General features: G+C 41.2%; 1 protein-coding gene across 4 annotated transcripts; it reads left to right on the top strand.

Annotated features, from left to right (window-relative positions):
• The first annotated feature begins 462 nt into the window (after nucleotides 1-462).
• Nucleotides 463-21399, top strand: rhot1a (ras homolog family member T1a). Of its 4 annotated transcripts, XM_080904421.1 has the most exons (21): nucleotides 463-846; nucleotides 5627-5685; nucleotides 5790-5871; nucleotides 6136-6179; nucleotides 6266-6319; nucleotides 6999-7051; nucleotides 7369-7477; nucleotides 8562-8663; nucleotides 9133-9231; nucleotides 9445-9553; nucleotides 9709-9829; nucleotides 9972-10056; nucleotides 10190-10335; nucleotides 10464-10564; nucleotides 11915-12045; nucleotides 12721-12804; nucleotides 12955-13077; nucleotides 13156-13358; nucleotides 14654-14776; nucleotides 15732-15830; nucleotides 16586-20303. In XM_080904421.1, exons 1-21 carry the CDS (start codon nucleotides 810-812, stop codon nucleotides 16650-16652), a joined length of 2031 nt encoding a protein of 676 aa, XP_080760547.1. In that variant the 5' UTR covers nucleotides 463-809; the 3' UTR covers nucleotides 16653-20303. The 4 variants fall into 4 exon arrangements, with proteins under 4 accessions (XP_080760547.1, XP_080760545.1, XP_080760544.1 ...); XM_080904419.1 differs by lacking the exons at nucleotides 15732-15830; nucleotides 16586-20303 and adding an exon at nucleotides 20314-21399 and having other exon boundaries at nucleotides 6139-6179; XM_080904418.1 differs by lacking the exons at nucleotides 15732-15830; nucleotides 16586-20303 and adding an exon at nucleotides 20314-21398.
• The last annotated feature ends 120 nt before the right edge of the window (nucleotides 21400-21519 follow it).

Below are 21519 nucleotides of genomic sequence, written 5' to 3'. Positions count from 1 at the left end.
ACATGAGCTCGAAAACAAAATAACGTTTATAAAACATTATTTGACTTGATGCTTCCATAAACACCCTGAATGTGGAAGAACATGGCTGGATGGAAAACCTCAGCACTGATATAACAGGCTGCCTGACAGAAACTACGATGCCTTGGCATGAAAACACTTCATCCAGCTTTGTCCATATATCCTGTTTTGGGGAAAATAGTAGCTGAGCTGTTTAACGTGTAAAGCTGTTCACAAAAGGTAAGAAATATAGATATCATTATAAAGCAGTCATCAACCACATAAAACCAGGTATATTGTTTGCTGCTTGTTTTAGTAAAGTTTTAATTTTTAATATTTTATTTGGACAGGCAGGAGACGCCAAATCATTGCACTTCCACGTTTTAAATCCAGGGAGCAGCACAGAGTGTTTTCTTTTCATGTTTTTAAAATTTCTGGTGCGCGTTTTGTCCTGTCTGGCTTGCCGTAGATACCCGGTCTTGTAGGTCGGGCATGCCCGTGAACCATCCACTGCGAAATCCTCTGCCAGCGCCTTCAAGAGAGCGATTAACGTGCGCTTACAGAGATATGTGACACATACTGCATTAAACGTTGTCTTTCTGTCCAGCGGATAAGCAATAAGTTCAGCAGAAGCGTGCGGAAAATTGCGAGCAGGACCCGAAAAGTGTCCGTCCGTTTTGTCCTACAAAGGCGCGGAGTGTTTGACAGCGGCAGGGCCCAACGGTAGTTAACTGCCTAAGGAGGAGGACGGCATCCAGAGGTCTACATGAAACAATAAAGACGGTCCTCTGTGCAGGAAAACAAGTGCCAACATGAGGAAGGACGTGAGGATACTCCTTGTAGGGGAGCGTAAGTAGCAACTTCTTTAATCTTCACTAGCTAATATGCTAGTAGCTACAGCTACTTTGTATCAGTTACATATCGTGTGATGAGCTGCGAGGGTCAGCGGAATAGCTTCATTGTCCCACAGAGCTTGATAATCACACACTTCGACTGGTCCTGTTATTAGAATAAATAGCAGGCTTTGTTTATGTCGAGCGGCCAAATCATTATCACATGGTGCATGACAGCTGCCTTATCAGGTCTTACATGCACTGCTCGGCTCGCTGCTTCTTATTTGAAGGGAAAATATGAGCCAAACAGTCCAGTTTGGAGTATGGACATCACTTTAACTATTTTATGTTGATATCTGTAGAAAATGTTTGTGTACCATTTTTTGGCTTGTGAGTCATTCTCAAAGTATGTGTAATGGGATTCAGGGAGAGTCTGAAACCATGCATGTGTAACCGGTGTGATTCTGCGTTGTGTCTGATAAAAAAGGTAAAAGAAAGAAAGACCTCCAAGTAAATAATTTGCCCACTCCAGCTCCTCTCCCACAGGGGAATTGTAGAAAAAGGGCAGAGGCAAAAGGGGTACACTGTATTTATAGTATTGCACCAAAGAAGAAGAAAAGAATGAGGAGGGGCTCTAACTGATAATGAACACAACTACAGGCTTGGAGGTCCTAAAAGTCAGGTATAAAAGGAGAAGTTTGGGGGTTTAGAACACATTTTGTGTAATTATAACAATGTTATTTATGACTCTGTTACACATGCACAAACAGAACAATTACAAGTCAGTGAGGGTGGTTTAACATATTATTGTAGTATTTGTTAACATGATAGTGATCTGAAGGCAAACCTCTGTGTGTTCTAAAGAGTCCTAAAACAGAATATCAATACTACAGATTAGATGTGATACAAGTATTTGTATTTTAAAAAAAAACAAAAAAAACTACAGTTGCTTTAATTGGTTAATTACTGTAATTTGGCTTATCGGAGTCAAGCGATGAGGATTTAGGAGGATGTAAACGGAGTTTATTAACTAAAGTGCTCTTAATTGGAATACAGCCTTGGTAAGCAAAGCAGAGAAGTAATTAAGTGGTAATAAACACCCCCAGACATCGCAGGGTATAATAAATATGTGAATCATGATTTTTTTTTTGGGCCTCTTTAATTGTATTTTTGTAGGTGACATATTCTGATAGTTCTGTATTATTAAGTGATTGAAGGGCTATTGTGCCGATTAGATGGTGTAAGAGTGTCTGAAAGTTTGAGCTGTGACAAAGATCACAGGAATTCAAAGACTTCTGGGAAAACCCTGAAGTTAAGGTCATTCTGTGGTATAAAAAGTTTTGTTGGCTTAAGATAACATAACACATGATAAGATAAGGTAAGAAATACTTTATTCATTTCAAAAGTTGGGAAGTTCTTGTTGAAATGAAACAGTCGATAGTAAAATAGTTTGAATAAACAGAATAAATATTTAAGCTTGTTTAAAAAAAATACAGGAATTATAAAGAAATTTCACATAAAAACTACACAAGAGAAAGAGGGTGAAAGAATCTAAACGCACTGCTATTACAAAAACCTTTATCTCTTATTAAAAAAATATTAACATCTATGTAGTACAATTAGGGCTGCCACAAACGATTATTTTGATAGTCGACTAGTCACCGATTATTTCTGCGATTAGTCGACTAATCAGATCATCATCCATTGGACGTAAAACTACAGCTTATTGCACCAGCAGAATCTGCTCTTATAACTATCATTAGCTTACAGCTTTAAGTGTTTAAGGTCTGTGCTAACTAAAAATAAAGACAAGATGATAGTTTATTAAATTTTAATGAAATTTGCAGATTGTTTCGGTGAAGTTTAATAAACTCCTTGCTATCTAAAATATAACAGGACAGCTGTGTAAAAACTATAACTTTAATCTCAGACAAACTGATTTACTCAGGAACAAATAAAATACTAAAAAAAAGCCAAACAATAACATTTTAAGTTATCTAAGTGACTCATATATATATTTAACCTGAGTAGCGAAAGACGGCGGTGGGTTTGAAAACGATTTGCGGGGAGTCCGGTGTTCTCACGGCGCTAGTGAGCCTAGCCCCCGGCTCGCTAACGAGCTAGTGGGTAACAGATGTCTCCGAAAACGTCGGAGCGCTTTTGAAAATATGTGGTGTCCTGATAAACTGAGCAGATATTTGAGGTTTACACAGCTACATTCTCGCCTGAAAATATGTTAAACGTTTATTTTGTGACCCAGAAAGAATAATAAGAGTAACATTAAAACTAACTAGCTGCCGCCATTGTTGGAAACTGCGCTGGGCCGCGCTATGAATTCTGGGACACAGCTGCTTCTTCTTCTTCTTCTTCGGGGTTTAACGGTAGCTGACATCCTTGTACATGCAATGCTGCCATCTTCTGTTTCAGTCCGTTATTACACTCTTAAATCCTGCCACTTATTCCTGCGTCTTTTGTGATCTTACAAAGCTTCAAACGACGCGTCGACTATTAAATCAGTCGTCGACGATTTTGATAGTCGACGTAATCGTGACTAGTCGACAAATCGTGGCAGCCCTAAGTACAATGAAGCAAAATATCTTATTTAATAAGTCAAAATAAAATATAGTTTAATACATTTAGCAAGAAAAAAACTACAGCAAATGAAAATGTTAATGTTCACTGTTTGTCAAATGTTATTTCTTTGTCTTGTAAAATGGTTCACGTAAACTACCTGAAGCCCAAAGTGATCTCCTCACTTTACTCTTGTTTTTTTTTTTTTTTTGGACCCAGAGCTTCAGAACCGGGAAGCTTGAAGCAGAAGATATTAAATAAATCATCCATCCATCCATTTTTCTTCTGCTTAAACAATCAAGGTTCACCTTGCCTATTGCAGCATACATTGGACAGCTTGGCACACTGGCTGCTCATCTATCACAGTGCTTAAATAAATGATTTGAACTTTTATTTTGAAGAGCTGTTTGTTGACCAAATGTGCCAGTTTTACATGGCAGAGGATATTATGGGTAAACAGCTGCATGTTTACAGATCCTGACCTTTTGAAGGACTTTGAAATTACCTGTAAAGCCAGCATGTCCCACCCTGCGTGTTTCACAGTGTCTGTTTGTTCTCTTTTGAGCACACATGTTGACAGTACTATTTATATTCAAGTTGTGGCTCTTCAGGATGGCACACATTGCTACTTTAGGAGAGTTAGTGCTTAAGGAGGTGCAGCCAGAAAGCTACGTGCCAGCCTGTGTGTTATGAAGTTCAGGTTGTGAGATTAACTGTGAACACACCGAGAGGCAAGTGGCAGGGAAACGCAGGGCTGCAGTTTCAAATAATTGCAATTGACTGTTAACTTCTATAAAAATGAACAAATATAAAAAATATGCTGTCACAGGAATCAGCAGTGATGTCAGGGAAGTGGTAGCTTTGTCCAACTCACGATTCAAAAGTAAGTTTGCTGGAAAAAAGCAAATCGCCACATTTCCAAAGCTGTAAAACACTCATGCTTCAGGGTGTTTTGGCTTCATTTATTGCATTGTGGGATTCGACTAATCGTTCAGTCAACACATCATTTCACTCCCAGTCCTTAGATCTAGAGTTTGAGGTTTTTCTTGATAAATACTGCCTGTATTAACAAAATGGCAATGGCCACGTCCTGTGTGTGAGACAGATCATGTTGTTGTCGGCTGTTTACCTTGATTGTTATACCCGTACATTTATTTTTTATATTTTGTAAATGTGCAGCCTATCCCAGCGATCGTAGGGCGAGAGGTGGAGCAGACTCTGGACAAGTCTTCAGTGCATCACAGGGCTAACACAGAGAGACAGACAATAACAACTTAGAATCAGCAATTACCTTAACCCCACTAACTGCATGTCTCTGACTGTGGTTGGAAGCCAAAGTACTCAGAGAGAGCCCACACAGACACGAGGAGAAAATAGGGCTGTGCGACATGACCAAAATCTCATATCCCAATATAAGAATTCTATCGTCCCGATAACAATATAAATCACAAAAATGTAACATTTTCTGTAAATTCTGTGAATCTCGGGCAGCTCGACTTGCGGGAAGTGTTTCCAGCTGGGCGTCATGTAGCTGTTACCGTCGTTGTTGCTAACCACAACGCATAAAAACAGGCGCTTGTCCGTCTGTAGTGTGGTTATATTAAATATAAGAGAAAGAGAGAACTTTAAGGAAATTAATATAGCCACTCGTAAACAGCCTTTTTTGCGACACCACGAAACAAACGATAGCGTAAAATGAAACGATAGACCTTTTTATATCGTCATCCGATATATATCGTTATATCGAACAGCCCTAGGAGAAAATACAAACTCCATACAGAAAGGCTCCGGCCAGATTAACATACATGGAGTTTAACTCAGGAGCTTTTTTGCTGTGAGGCAACAGTGTGGACTACCACACCTTAACATCTTAAATCCTACTAAATCTACACTAATTTGAGTTTAAAACTACTCATTTACATGACTTTGCATGACTTTACTTTCATCATTTCTGGATGTTTTATTCACATAACAGTGTAGCTCTTTGACCTGCCTTTCCAGTGCAGGCCTATTTGCAGACTGCGTTACCTCTCGATGTTCTGGATTCACTGGATGGTGGCCTTTAGTGAGCGCTCAGCTGTGATCGGTGGCACTTGGCTGCAGCTCTTCAGCTGCTCTTATCTGTTCCTGTCATTTCACACATCACCAGGATCTGTCATGAAAATGGCAGAGCGTTTTTGCATGTTAATGACCCTGTTCTGTCTTTTTCTTGTTGTGCTCTACAGCTAAGGTGGGGAAGACGTCCCTGATTATGTCTTTAGTCAGTGAGGAGTTTCCAGATGAGGTATGTGTGATGAGGCACTGTGGTTATGGTTAAAAGCCTCCTTTTGAATGTTCACTGTTGACCGTCATTTTATCATTGTTTGACATCATTGTCCTGTTTTCCAGGTTCCACTCCGAGCTGAAGAGATCACCATCCCAGCCGATGTCACCCCGGAGAGGGTGCCCACACACATTGTGGACTACTCGGGTATCTCCCCCCTTTACACACAGTCTTTCAAACTGACACAAGAACAGTGTAGCTAATAAAAAAAAGCCCATTCAAATCCTTCCGATACAAGGAAGTATTGAGTGTTCAGCTGACATCATTTTGTGCGTGGCTGCACCTCTTATCTGTTCCACTGGGTTTCAAGATGTAGGTCATGAAAGTGTCTCCATTTTTATTTGAGAAAAACAAAGTGAGCACAAGAGGTGTTAGGTAACATAATACTGTACTAATTTTCCTTTTGCACAGAAGCAGAGCAGTCAGATGAGCAGCTGTATCAGGAAATATCAAAGGTCGGTGTTATTTCATTCTTGCTTTGCCCTGTTTGTGCTGCATATTGTTGATGTGTGCTTCATAATGTTGCTTTTTCTCTTCTTAGGCTAATGTGATCTGCATAGTTTACTCAGTCAACAACAAGAAGTCGATTGAGAAGGTGAGCCTGGTGTCAGCGTACTTATGTTTCATATTACTCTTGTTTGGCTCGACTTGCTTTTTCATCTCGACATAAGTTGGTTTCTTTGTAAGAAGTTGGCAAAAGCTGGTTGCTGTTATTATTTTACTGTCCATAAACAATCTTTAATGTTATCTTGGGGTGACGTCAGAGAAGAGTAATGGATGTAGTGAAGGAGGACATGCAGTGGTTGGTGTGACAGGGTGAGATGAAGGCGTCCCCTTAAGGGAGAAGCCAAAAGAAGAAGTTATTTACACTAAAGCTCACATTCATCCTTTCACACACACAAAAATGAAGCTGTTTTAGAATCAGAATCAGAATACTTCATTAATCCCATTTGAGATATACAGCACTACCTCCTGAGCCAGCAACAACTCCAATACCATTAAACACCACGGTGGTCACTGGCATCCCTCATAATAAAAGTCAGATCATATTTCACCAGGTAAAAGCTTTTAATGTGACACTGCGGCAGAAATGTTTGATTTGCACTTCCAGTAGCTTTTACTGGGATGGTTGCCATAGACACAGACTGAATTACTCTGCAAATATATTGCAGTACTTTCATCAGACTGGGTTACCTTTGTTATTCCAGGCATGTATTTAAATGAAAACCTTTGTGTTGGTGCTGCATGTTTGTCATTGTGTGTTCCTTCCCCAGGTGACGAGCCACTGGATTCCTCTCATAAACGACAGAACGGACAAAGACAGCAGGTGTGTACGTCAGCTAACGGTTATTTTTATCATCAGCTCATCTACCGACCGTTTTCTAACTTAACTTATTCAGTGTTTGGTCTATACAGTGTCAAAAATTGTAGTTTAATTTTTCTCTTCTTCCAACCAGAATAAACACGTTTACAGTTTTTTTTTTTTTTTTTTTTAATGAGGCTGGAAAATCCTTCCCTTTAGATATCTGCAACCAACTGCAGATTTTAAAGCAATGATTAAAACACATGATCTAATTAGCTTTAGTCTGATTTTCTGTTGATTGGCTGATTGTTGCTGCTCTGTAATAAATGGCTTCACTGCAGGGTGCCACTGATTCTTGTGGGGAACAAGTCAGACCTGGTGGAGCACAGCAGCATGGAGACCATCCTGCCAATCATGAATCAATACCAGGATATTGAGACGTGTGTAGAGGTAAAGCAAAAGTGATACAAACAGACACACACACTTGGACTCATACTATGATTGGGTCTATTGAGGCTGTTTGGAGGTCCCACTCAGTTAAATGTCAAAGTCTGATGAAACTGTTGAGAGCAGTGAAACTGCAAATAAAGTTTAAAAGGCTGATTGAAAATCCAATACTGGCAGAGTGTGTCAGAGTGAGACAACCTGTGCGGAGGACAGATTGACCCCCAGCTGCTCTTAGAGTGCAATCCAGATCCTGACTGCACATACACTCTGAGACCTGAATAGATTTATATTACCACGCTCCGGGGCCACGGCCTGCTGACTGACTGTGAATGTGCCGTGAGGCTCGGCTGTCATGGAGCGAGGGAATGGGAATCTGCCTCCCTCTGCGTTTATTCAAATTTCCCTCTGCCGCCTGCGACGGCTCAGTCCTGCCCTTCTGAGCTGGCTTAGTTACGAGGTTAAAAGAGGGACGCATGGTGGACGTGAGGGACAGCACATACACAGTGGGAACAGACTGGGGTCAGTCACTCTGCTATGAGAAATATGTGATCCTGTGAGGTGCTTAGATTTCAGATATAACTGTGTCAAAAATAAAAGCAGCAGCACAGTTTAAAGTACAGTCTTTATGAAGCTTTTTAGAAAATCATGTTTAAGATAAAAGTCTGCATTTACTCAACCCCCCCAAATGAGATGTTTTTAAGGGGAAATGATCAGAATTATTTGGACAGTAAGCTGCATTTTAAGTCAGTTTTTTATATGGACTGCAGTACCCCGTATAATGTTCAGAATTTCCATCCTTTAGTATTACCTACTTCATGCATTCAGCTTTTTTCTATTCATTTATTTTTTGTTTATTGGAAACCATTCATAACAACATGGTAACCTGAGCTGCACAGTGGGTCAGTGGTTAGCTCTGCTGCCTCACGGTTAGGGCTCTGGGTTCAAACCTCCGGCTAATGAAAAGCATGTTCTGTCAGCCATGCCTTCGTCATACCCATCATACTCTTGGAGAAGAGATTCTCAATCTCAAGAGTTTCACTTCCTGGTAAATAAAAGTTTAAAATAAGGCGGCCTGTTTTTCTCTCAGTGCTCTGCAAAAAACCTGAAGAATATCTCCGAGCTGTTCTACTACGCCCAGAAGGCCGTTCTCCACCCGACAGGACCCCTGTACTGCCCAGAGGAGAAGGAGGTGGGTTCTGACTTGTTGAACACAGGTAGCTTTAATGGAAATGTTGGTTTGCAGCTTTCAGAAACCTGGTGGAGTTACCTGTGGAAACTATGGGCAGCCGTGTCAATCTGTTGGCAACCAATCGCAAGGAAGTTTTAAGTGCATCCTCTTTGTGACCGATTTCAGCTGGCAACAAGTAGCAACCACTCACGAGCAGACTAGAAAAGATTTTTCACTAGGTCGTCAGGGATACACCGACCAGGCTGTAGGTCTGAGACGGCATTATCCTTTGATTACACTCGTCATAAACTCTGCAACTGTGCAAGAATCACCTAAATCTGTTCTTCATGTATTTTATCCTCACTGTGGCCTGTTTTTATGTTGGAGATCAAGAGTAAAGCTAAGGAAATAAGAAAAGCAGATTTAAATCTTGGTGCATCATAGAAGTGCATTTTGTCTCCTAAAAAATGGTTTTTCTCCTGTATTACAGCTGAAGCCTTCATGCATTAAGGCTTTAACCAGGATATTTAAAATCTCTGACCTGGACAATGACGGCACCCTTAATGACAGCGAGCTCAACTTCTTTCAGGTAATGTTTTCCTCTTTAATAACATCAGCGTCTGTTTGTTAGATTGTGAGTACTGAGACGGTGTAAGGTTCAGCGTTGGTCTGTTTGTATATGAGGAAAACAACCTGTAACGGGTTTAGGGAGATGGGCTTTGACATGAAACGATGTGCTCATAACAACACATGTCACAGCAGCAGCATCTGAAAACTGCATATATGTTGTGTATGCATGTAGAGAACATGCTTCAATACACCACTGGCACCCCAGGCGTTAGAGGACGTAAAGAACGTGGTCAGAAGAAACATGATGGATGGAGTCAAAGACAACGGGCTCACGCTCAAAGGTCGGACACTGCCCCGTTCTTCCTTTGTTTTTATGTGTTTCTCATACTTGGTGGCTTTGTGAACATAATTTGTACTGTCTGAATCACTTTTCTGAGTGTTCACCCTCTCTCTCAAATTGTGTCCACTTTTTTTCTTTTTTTTTTTTTAATTGCAGGCTTCCTCTTCCTGCACACCCTCTTCATACAGCGAGGTCGGCACGAGACCACATGGACCGTGCTGAGGAGGTTCGGTTATGACGATGACCTGGAGCTCACGCAGGAGTACCTGTTCCCCCTGTGAGTGCAGATTAGTTTGCATGTCACTTTGAGAGGTGTTCAATTTAAAGCAAGAAGTGGAGAAAAAAGCAGGTACCTGAATAAAACCAGAAAGCTGCAAATTCACCAAAACGTATGTTTTTGTTCCTTCTCTTTATACCAGGATAAAGATCCCTCCAGACTGCACCACGGAGCTTAACCACAACGCTTACCTCTTTCTTCAGAGTGTCTTTGACAAGCATGACAAAGTGAGTGGTCATGTTTGTTTTGTTTGTTTTTTCCCTTAGCACTTTTATTTCCATATTTACGACTAGATTTCAGCAAGATGAACCTTTCTGTGCTCAGTTGAGTTTGTGTGTGTTTGTCTCTGTGGTCTTCCAGGACAGAGACTGCGCGCTGTCGCCAGAGGAGGTGAAAGACTTGTTCAAAGTGTTTCCCTACATGCCCTGGGGTCCAGATGTAAACAACACAGTTTGCACTAATGAACAGGGATGGCTCACATACCAGGGATACCTCTCCCAGTGGACGTGAGTGTGCATATTGTTACGCATCTGTTTTAACTTCATGCACCCTGAAAAACTTCACGCTGGGACAGATTAACAGGCACTTCTCAGTCATGTAAAATCTTCTCACTTCTCTTCCTTTCCTTTGGTAGGTTAACAACATATCTGGATGTGCAGCGTAGTTTGGAGTACTTGGGCTACCTCGGCTACTCTATCATCTATGAGCAGGAATCCCAAGCGGCTGCAATTACAGGTAGGTAGAGGTGGGAAGTAATAAAGTACAGATGCTTTGTTACTGTACTTAAGTACAATTTTCAGGTATTTGTGTTTTACCTGAGTAGTTTTTTTGTTTTTTTACTCCCAACATTTTTAAATAAATATCTGTACTTTCTAGTCTTTACATTTTAAAAACAGGCTCATTACCTTTGGTTTTAACGCATTTGAGTTAATATTTTGTCACTGCAAACCTCCAAACATCAAACACGTTTGAGCCTAAACAGAAACGGATTAAAGGCAGCCCTGTTTGTTTATTAATCAGCAGAGGATGTCTCATAAAAAGAGATGACGCGTGCCAAAGTCAGGGGTTAAAGAGAGGGTGTTTTTATTGAATTATGTATTTATTGCCGCAACACTGGAACGACTCCAGGTGTCTGTAAGTTGTGGCTGCACTGCTTCGCATCTAGCTAGCTCTACTGATGAGGGAGAATAAAAGGAGTGGCAGGTAATTTCAAAAGCAGTGTTTTTATCAGCTCAACAAACATCAGCAAAATCACATATAGGGTCTGTACATGTGACATATATATTTTTAAATTATTATTGAAAAACATGCTGCAAATCAAACTGAGGTAGACTGTGCTTTTTAAAGGTTGCATGAAAATCCTCTGCAGGTTAGTGCAGGATAAACAGGTTAGTTTGCAGTACTGTGATGGATTTAGAGTTAAGTATAGCCTGTGACTGCTGCACAGTGGCTGTGGAGTCATAGTCAGAGTTAGGTTACATCAAGTGTAGCAGAGATTCATTTATGGAGTCCAATATAAAGACAGCATAAGCAGTGTACTGTCAGTGTAGAGGATGGAAATCAGCCAGGACAACTCGTGAAACATCTGCTGACATCTGGTTGAATTCAGTCGTGTCCATCCACAAAGAGCAGCAGGTCAGCTGATCACAGTCTGTACACGAAGAAAATTTACTGCAGCGCACAGTAGAAATCGTTGAGTTTTGATCCATTACTGCTGATTTTAGGGATCCTGCTGAATCCACTTTATCCCCTCATTGTGCTCATTTTCCTGTTTTGAGGCAAAGTCACCATCTACAATGTAGCCAACAGAAAATAGAGAGATGCATGTTTTTATTTTCCTTTTTTAATTTTTATTTTCCAAGCTGAGTATAATTAAATTGTATTCGCATGTATGTTATTTCATCATTATGTTAAAATAGCACAAGGTTCAGTTCACAAAAAAGAAACTTCCTCCAACGAGCTCATTTTACTTACCTTGAGTACATTTCAGATCCGGTTAAGTACAGAATCTCTGTACTTTTGCCAGCTTTGTATATTACTAATTGTATTATAAAGCTACAAGAAAAATGTTTCCTTTTCCTTCAGTGACCCGTAACAAGCGCATTGACCTGCAGAAGAAGCAGACCCAGCGCAGCGTCTTCCGCTGCAACGTTTTAGGAGCACGGGGCAGCGGGAAGAGCAGCTTCCTCCAAGCATTTCTCGGCAGGAACCTGCAGGTCAGTGGAAATCATTAACAGAAAGCCTGTTAAACTTTATGAAACATGCTAATTCTGCAGCTATCGCAACTGTTTCCGATATGTACAAAATAAAGTGGGATGTACGAAGTGAATATAGGTACAGATCTTACAAATGGTGAGTAATAAAAAAAAAAAAAGGTTAATTTTCAGGACTTTTACATTAACTTGTCAGCATTTAAGGATAATGGTCACCATGACGAGTAAGGCCTAAATTCTAACCAATGCAAAGCTCGTAATTAAGCCATTTTTTCCTACCCTGTCTACATGGAGCACATCACAGGAGGACTTGCAGCTCTGTTGATTTTGCTTACAGATCCAGTGTTGATTGTGAACTCTGTTTCACTTTCAACACTGGATCAACATTTTATTATCATCATCATCTGTCACTGATTGATGGATGGCACTCAAGAGTCACACATGCACACTTTGACTCTGAATTGGATAAGAGGAAGAGACTGGATGGATGGTTCTGTGCATTTTTACACAGCTTGGACCCCTAATAACATTTTGCCGTTCTTAATGAGATTATATTCATAATCTAAATCATCAAAAATTAACTACATAATGTAAAATAAAGGATTTCCCCCCCTAAATTAAATAAATAAATAAAACAATAGTGTTGACGGGCGACACTGGCTTTGCTTTCCTCCACAGCGACAGAGGCGGATTAGAGAAGAGCACAAGTCCTTCTATGCCATCAGCACGACTTACGTTTACGGTCAGGAGAAGTACCTGCTGGTAAGATCCATTTACTCTGAGGAGTCATCAGCTGCTCGCTGGATTACTGTTACATAATCTGAGTGCTTTACAGCATTACAAATGTTAATCCCTCCGTCTGCACGCTCTGTTGCTCCGTCCCTGCTCCCTGCCCTGCCTGCTCACTACAAGCTCCACGAGGTGATGCCGGATTTTGACTTCCTGACGGAGACGGACTTGGCCTGCGATGTGGTCTGCCTGGTGTACGACGTCAACAATCCTCGCTCGTTTGAGTACTGCGCAAAAGTGTACAAGGTGTGTAAACTGAGAGCGTCTTATCAGGCCTTATTTTAAAAGTCTTGCCTCCTGACACGGAGTTCTTGTGTTTGGCAGCAATACTTCATAGACAGCAAGACGCCGTGTGTGGTGATAGCCGCCAAGTCGGACCTGCACGAGGTGCGGCAGCACTACAGCCTGTCGCCGCATGACTTCTGCCGGAAACACAAGCTCCACCCACCCCAGCCTTTCACCTGCAGCACGAACGAAGCACCCAGCAAAGACATCTACACTAGACTCACCACCATGGCCATGTACCCGTAAGCATTAAAATTCAGCTACAGTCTTCACTGTTTCTTTCCCACTTATGCTTCTTTTACCTCTCTTGGGTGATTTTATGACATTTAGCACTCAGTGATGTTAGGAAAATGAATACTAGCCGCCTTCAATGTGTTGTGTAGCACTGAAACTTTACAGTTTAGACCTTAACCCAATGATTTTTGCAATCATTCGATCACACCGGTCAGTACGCGAAGACTTGACACTCTGAAATACACTGCAGCCAGTTCTTTCATTTATGGGCCCTGCAGGGTGTCCTAAGTCCTCAAAGCTCTCTGAGCAGATTGGATTTCAGTAGCTTAATTAATTGGCACTTAAGGGATGTGCCCGTTAAAGCTCATTGTAGCAGCCCACAAATCCTATTGGCTAAAATCTGAAATCATTGGATCTGCTGCGCTCTAGAGCATTAGTCTGAGTAGATTTAAGCAGAAGTGCTTACTGAAAGGCGACTTTCTGCTGAGAGCCAGAGAGTAGACTGCTCCGGTGACTTATCGTTAACTCAGTTATTAGATGAAATAGAATAAAGTCTGAGCTTTAAACTCAGCGTTGTGTTGATTTTTTACTTTGATTTTAATCGTACAGCGCTTGGTAATTGTAGCATTATCATGCATGCTGTGTGGTAAACTCTCAGGCTTCCTGTGCAACTCTACAAAACTGCCCGGATCTTCACTGTGTAGCGTAAATGTTGGTAAGTTTATTGTGTCAAACCAATAAGCTCCCATCACTCAGGCGTCAGTAGTTTCTAAAGGTGTTTAACACCTACATTTTAATGCGTAGCAAGTTCAGTGATTCAGCTGTCTCAGCAGTGAAGCTGCAGATAGTTTGTTTGGTCAGCTGAAACCACTGTGGCTGTCTGTTATTTACAGGTGACTGTGGTCTCTGAAAACTCGTATCGCATAAGCCACGTTTTTCTCTGGTTTTAGCTGCCTCTGAAATATCTAAAAGTAAAAGCAGCTGACAAAACGTCAGTCTGAGATTGTTTTAGTTGTGATGTCTGTTTTGTGGTTTTCCCTCCTTTCCTCTCGTTTTGTGTTACAGATATCAGTAATTCTATTCCATTGGATGAAAGTAAGAGTTTGAGGTAACCAACAGCAGTGCAGGTTTCATATTACAGTGAAGGTCATGCTTTGATGTAGTTTAGCAGTTAAACAAATGTAATTGCTTTTCATCTGTCAGGCTTTGGTCCCTCCTCCTGTGAGTGTGTGTCCTTCTGTGTTTGTGTGTGTGTGTGTTGGCGTGGTGGTGAATACACGCATTTCTGTGTATCTTTCTGCAGCCACGCCCGTCTCCACTGCATGTGTGCCTGCAACAGGTGCACATATTGCCTCTGTCAGAACCTCCTCAAGTTGGAGCTGCTGCGCAGCATTAAGGCCCAACTCCGCACGGTCGTGTTCAACAGGTTCATACACAAAATAAACTCTAGTGTTTAACATAGACTCATTCCTCCTCTCTGTCTCCGATCCTGGGGCTGGACCTCCACGATGGGACGCAGAGAGGCTTTACCCAAGCTCACTAACACTGGTGGTAGTGACAGCTCCTCTGCTTTCCCTAAGTGTTCCCCACTGGTTCAGTTTACACTGCATATCAACTGTAAGGAGAGGGGGACACCATTATTGGTTTTACGTTATGTTTAAATATTTCTGCTGATAAATTATTGGCTTTTCCTGCCACGGTTGGGTTATAGTACTCGTACAGAGCAGGCTGTTCTCTGCTCAATGAGAAACACAGTGATGAAGTCGTTAGCAGTAGTAAAGTTAATAATAATATAGTTAACAGTTAATCTCTGTTATCAAATGATGATCGTGTTTCCCAGAGGTCATTGTTTCAGCTGAATAAGAGCTGAAGGTCTTTAAATCTTCTGCACCGTGTGGGAAAATGCGTCCTCAGACTTTCTCAGGCAGGTCGTCAGGGATGCGTAGAGTTAGCAGCTGTAGCAATGACACAAAAACCAGCTGCTTGACTGTCGATGCAGTTGTGTGTGGATTTTGTGCTATTCAAGCTTAAACTGTGACGTCAGTTTATCTCTATCAGCTGCAGACAGATTCTGATGCTGCAGATGGTTCATTTCCTAAAATTCCAGAAGTTCTTTTTCCAACTTTAAAATCATAACACATTTGGAATAATATTACATCAATTTACATGCAGCATATTGACTATTCTCACATTCACTGACACAGGCCAGACACAACTGTCTGTAGACCCTAACGGCCTGCTGTCTTCGCTCAGCATTTCTCTGAATGAATTAATAAAAGTCTTGTTAAAAGCTCTTAAGCAGGAACTCTTTGCTTGTGATTTAGGACTGCTGGGAGTAACTTCCCTATAAATGATGTCAGATATCTCGCTTTCTGCTCCAGCTCCAGGCAGCCGAGTCGCTCTCTGTACAGTCTGACACGGCGAGCTGTGACGGTGCTGTGCCAGCTAACAAACAGCGTGGTAGCCAGGGAGGTACCTGTGTGACTGTGTTGCGATGCATGATGCTTGCACCACAAACTCTGCTCCTAATACTGACTCCCACACTAACATGCAGTAAAAGAAACTTCAGCCCCAGTTAACTGATCGTTTTATATTTGTGAATTTTTTTAAAACTAAAGAACAGAATTTTTATGTTGGCCTGAATTTTGAATGATAAAAAAGGAACTTTGATGATTCCAGGTGTGTATTAGAGCTTTTCTCCGACTCACGTGTGCCCCCTCCTGTCCTGCAGTGGATATGCAGACAGTAAATCTGACTAACAGGCTTTGTGTGCACAAAATGAGAAACAACCAATTTCTTTGGTTTGTTTGTGGTTCAAAATGAAAACGTCATTGCTCTCTACATGTTTGCATGTTTGATTTCATTCACAGAGAAGTATGTTAAAAAGCAAAAGCCTGTTACGTCTGTTTCCAGCTCCTCTTTCAGCTGTTTGATTATTTGTGACGTTTTCAGCCTCATTTTGTTTCCATTTCCATTCTTAACCTTGAAGTCTGCGCCCACAGGAGAGACATTAGTCTGAAAAGCATCGCTCTTAATGGGCAAAATAAAAACTAAACCAGTCTGTTTCTTGTCCTCCTGAAGGGTTAAGACTTGATGAACTGATGTTTGAAATCAAATGTGTTTAAATGATTGAATTTGATTGTTTTTGTTCTTCTCCAATTACTCGGTCATTTCATCCTGTTTTCCCCTCCTGTCTTCTATTTCTTGTCTTTGTGTTCTTCCTTCCACTCTGTAGGTGTTCACGCACACGTTTGTGGCTGCCCCTCATCCTCTTCCTCTTGCATGTGTTCACTCTCTGCTAATCTGCATGGCTCACCTGTTCACTTCAGCCTCTGTACTTAAAGGGCATGCCTCAGTCCTCTGTGAAATACTGCCATCTGCTGGCAGTTGGGGAAGGTTCTGCATCTGTCTGTACAGTGTAGTGAGCTTGGTGTTTGAATTTAATGGTGCAGGTTTGCTGAGCTACACTGCGGGTGTGAATGTGTTTAAATGTGTTTTGAGTGCGTACGTTTCTAATTTTTGTAAATTATTGTTAGTCACTCAGGCAGGGCTAGATGAAGTGTTGCACCCAACAACTAACCCTTGTGTCGACATCGTCTCTGGGAGTTGTTATCAGTGACCTTAATCAGGCAGAGTGAGGGCCTGACAACCTAAAATCTAACATTAAAGGAACATTTCAGCTCTGATTGATTACAAGCATCGAGATTAAGGTGCATTGAGCCAAAGTGCTCATTAAGATTAGAAATTAACTGAGTAACAAGTACAGACCATCCTTTATACTCTGTTGTTAAAGAATCTAACACGCCAAGAACACAAACTATTATTTTATTTGGTAACAAACTATACAGCTTGTTTATGGTGTGTTTGTGTGCTTTTGTTTGAGATATGAAATGAAAGTGGGTCAGGTATCGTGATTGTGTTCAAGCTTTTGTTTCAGAGGTGGTGTTTGGCCTACTTTTCGGACTCGGTGGAGCTGGGCGATACAGATGACTTTTTAGTATTTTGTTTATCTTATTGGTCCATTTTATTGTATTTTTGTCATTGTTATAAATAAAAACTTTTTTCCTTTTTCTTTTCTTTTTTTTTTTTTTAAAAGAAGAAGAAATAACCAAAATAACTACTTCACATCAACTAAAAGGGAAAATATATTTTGCTGAAAAAGTGTATTAAATAGTTTTTACTGTTAAAGAGGATATAATGTAATATAGAACCAAGTATATACAGTATGCACCACATATATGTGGCCATTTCCTCATTCTATGTAAAAACAGTTCCCCCACACATAGTATTTTTCGGCTTCAGTCTCCCTCGTGAATATTTCCGGGTTTTTGTTTTTTTTTTCGTCTCCTGTGATTAAAGACTATATTTTTAAGTGCTGTTGGGTCAGACCAAACCTGACTATATTCTTTTTAGCTCAAACAAGTGTTTAAAAAGCAAACAAAAAAAGACCAAAACGCGAATGTTTTTCTGAGCAAACAGGATATTAGGATGGCTGGAAATAGATTTTCTACCAGTAGCCGCCCATAGACTGTGTTTGCAGGCCTATTTATGTCAATGAGTTGATGGTCAGATAACCTATAAAGATAGCCATCACCATTTCCTACTGATTCAGACTACAAAACCACAGTTGAAATTTTTTTAAGTAAATGCCTGCACAGACCAGCATCGTGTGACCGGACCACAGGCACGGTGTAGAGTCCACACAGAAATGGAGTTTTGATGGAAGTTTGGTAAAAGCAAACGACAGCAGTGCAGATGCAGACCCCGTGTAAACTGTAGTCTGTAAAGGACGTGCATCCATCCTTTATTCGACGCCAGAAACAAAGGATAAACTCTTAGGGACAGAGTCTACATTTTATTTCTACAGCAACAACTGTTGTTGTGAAATCACAACTACAGTTGCCTCACGGTGCTTTATATTCTAAGGTAAACCCTACAATAATACAATAAAAAAACTAGAAGACCCCAACAATCATATGACACCTTATGAGCAAGCGCTTTGGCAACAACGGGAAGGAAAAACTAGCTTTTAACAGGAAGAAGAGTAAGATTCTTAACGGTCTTATGAAAACATCCGTCCAGATTCCTCACGTGACAACATGCTGTCATTACTTTCACCTCGCTTCCTTGAAGAAGAGATTCTTCTGATAAGATGACAGCTTGAGGGCCACGTGCAGGTTTCCTGCTGTGCAATACTTATTTGCATATATCCCGTAGCTATGGCAACTCAGTTAACAGGTAACTGTGCGTGTCATGACGTGCTGCATGTTAATTGCAATTATGAGAACCTGTGTAAGTGATTTCACTAAATGAATGAACAATGACTAAAGTATAAACACGTGTTTAAAAATAGATGTTGGCATATATTGTATGATGGAGTATGAATTATCTGCCTAGCAACCAAGCAAACATCGTTTACTATGCCAACACCAATTTGTGTTTAAAACATGTTTACAGAAAGTTTTGATGTTCAGTAAACTGCGCCTTCTTTAAAAAAAAAAATCCCTAGAAAGAAAGTGTTAGCTGGTTGTTAGGGAAAATGTTTCTCGTAGAAACCACTGCCGCCCCTGAAAACTTCCGCTGCATTGTGGAGGATGCTTGAACCGGGTTTCATGCTTTAATCACTAACTGAGCGGTTCTGGCTGTGATAAATGTGTTGATTGTTTAACAAATTCAAAGTATCTCCCTGCTTCACCTGCTGCATTTGACTCCTTTTGTGACTGTGTGAGAGGCTGCCTGGTTGGGTGGAGTTTGTGGGGTGGGGGTGGTGGTGAGGCAAGCTGCCTGCTGTCAGAGGACGATTTCAGCCTGAAGCAGCAGGTTTCAGCCATCTCCATCGTGGAGGTGGGGTCCATCTTTTATGGAGGCCTCCGCTGAACCAGTAATTCCTCCACAAAGGTAACAACAGAAATCATAGAGAGAGGGGATGTTTGATTTTTATACCCGTGGAAGGATGGGCGAACACTCCATGCATGTGACTGTATCTCATAATGGCAGCAGGTTTATCAGGTTTTGACCTATAAGAGTCATGTCGATATCTACTGCCAGAGGCGTTTTCCTCTTTTTTTCAGTAGATGGAGCATGAGTCTGGCTTTTCTTTGGATCCTACGGGAGTAACAGGACATTTGAAGGGTTGAGTGGTGACGTGTCTGTCCCCAGATCAGCTTCTCAAATTTCTGATGAAGCTGTACAATCAGTATATTATGTATACGGGGCACTTGGGTTACTCCCTTTCTCCTCCCTCCTCCTCCGTTGCTTTTACCTGTCATTGCAGGCTGCATAGTTCACCTTGTTTTTCCTTCCAGCTCAGTCTGTTGTTTTAGAAGTGTTAACGCAGTTCTATGAAGCTCAGGTGGTGTCATGTACACACATGCGCTTAATCTTAAAATAATGCGTTGCCTACCTCATTGTTGCCACAGGTATATTTAGGTGTGAGATTTATTTCACTCTACGCCTCATTTAAATTAAAGCGCTCTGTATCAAAACTGTTCTCTGCCCTTTGTGAGAGGAGATGAAGCCAAATTATAGAGAAATGATCCAATCAGCAGCACTAGAAATACCAAATTTATTTAGTTTAGACACCACCTGGGCTCCATATAATTTTAACAATCCTTTAAGGTACATAGCAGGTGCTTCTTTAAGACTCTGCTCTTTCCCTTTTTTACGTATCCCAAACTGAAACAAACAATGACAAGAGAAGGCATGTGTTTCCCTTTCATGCTGCCATGAGAGGATCCTTGGATTCGTCATATGTGGTCAGGCTTTGGGAAGTTTTCACCCAGAGGGGGAAACACATGACTTTGTTGTGTCATTTGGCAATTTCTCTCGTTGTGGTTTTACGAGCAGATGGAAAATGTGGCACTAGATTCGTCATTGTGTTTTAAGCTGCTCCCCTTTTCTGCTATTCATGTATTTTCCCAGCCTCTCACCTGCTCTCTGTGTGTTTCCTGCTTCTTCTCTCAGACACATGGCTCAGGCAGACCTGAAGAACTCCACCTTTTGGCTGAGGGCGAGCGTCGGCGCCACAGTGTTTGCCGTGCTGGGCTTCGCCATGTACAGAGCGCTTCTCAAACAGCGGTGATCAGACAGAACCAGACTTCCCCTCTCTGGTCCTTCTGTTGACTCTGCCCCTTCTCCTCCCACCACTCATACCTGGGGAAAGAAAAGACTCACAAAGACGGCCTGACCCACCAGCCAGGCCTCATTTCTTGGTCACCATGAACAAACGTGCAGACTTATAGGTACCTTTTATATAAGGGAGTGTGGTGTTTTTCTCCTTATGTTTTGAAGAGGGGGGCAGGTTACGTTTGAAACATCACCTCGGTTTGTAAATGCTGGCGTCGTTTGGTCTGTTGGTTTAGTCTAGGTGAGATTAGACATGAGTAGTCAGCTGGTCCAGTCCTCTTTTTAATTCCCCCACCTCCTCAGGTCAGTATAATTAGATATTTGGACACCAGAGAGAGGCAGACATCCACAGATCCACCACAAAGGGACTTGAATCTGTTTATAGATGTGCATATGCAGGTATTATGTATGTATTCCTTTAAAAAAACATTTTAGGATCAAAGCTAAAGCCAGAACAGGAGGCGATGGGACAAAGAGCGCTGCATCTAACACTAAAAAGGTCACGGATGCCGTGCACTTGTTTATTTTGTGTGTTTAATTTATTAACCTGTTTCTCTCTCTCGTCTGTTTTCCGAGTGCACCGCATGAAACTCTGGGATTTTTTTCTTTTTCATGTGTTTTTGTATTTAGTATTATCGAAGCCATTTTCATGGTGAACGACTACCTGCTTTCTGTTTTTATTTTTGTTTTTCTGCCTTTTGAATAAAGCTTTTTTCCTCCTTATATTTTTATGAAGTTAGACGCACCGTTTAAACCAGGCATCATTATATTAACAGCTGTTCGCCCTTTTCCCCACTTTGAGTCTTGTCATTCTTCATCTTCGGCATTTTTAATAACGACTTGTGCCGTACGGATGCTGGTGGACAAGGAGAAATGAAATGGTTTTAAATATCTGTAATAAATGACCTTTACACCCACTTATGTCACCGTGTGTGTGTGTGTGTCACTGAATAGAAGCAGCAGTCATAGTAGAAATGGTCATTGCTGTACTAGCTTTGTGACGTGAACTCAAACAGATAGGACTTCTGTGCAGAATGCAGAAGT

Source organism: Rhamphochromis sp. 'chilingali' (genome assembly GCF_963969265.1).
Source record: "Rhamphochromis sp. 'chilingali' genome assembly, chromosome: 15".
NCBI classification, from domain to species: Eukaryota; Metazoa; Chordata; class Actinopteri; order Cichliformes; family Cichlidae; genus Rhamphochromis; species Rhamphochromis sp. 'chilingali'.
The sequence above is the reverse complement of the archived record's forward strand: the minus strand, read 5'-3'. Positions and strand labels throughout refer to the sequence as shown.

Bases quoted from the DNA above. Each gene is read 5' to 3' on its own strand.
- rhot1a (XM_080904421.1), top strand. From the start codon at position 810: ATGAGGAAGGACGTGAGGATACTCCTTGTAGGGGAGC. The intron at 12,046-12,720 runs GTCAGTGGAAAT...TTTCCTCCACAG, and splicing joins TTCTCGGCAGGAACCTGCAG to CGACAGAGGCGGATTAGAGA. The intron at 15,831-16,585 runs GTGACTGTGTTG...TCCACTCTGTAG, and splicing joins GTAGCCAGGGAGGTACCTGT to GTGTTCACGCACACGTTTGT.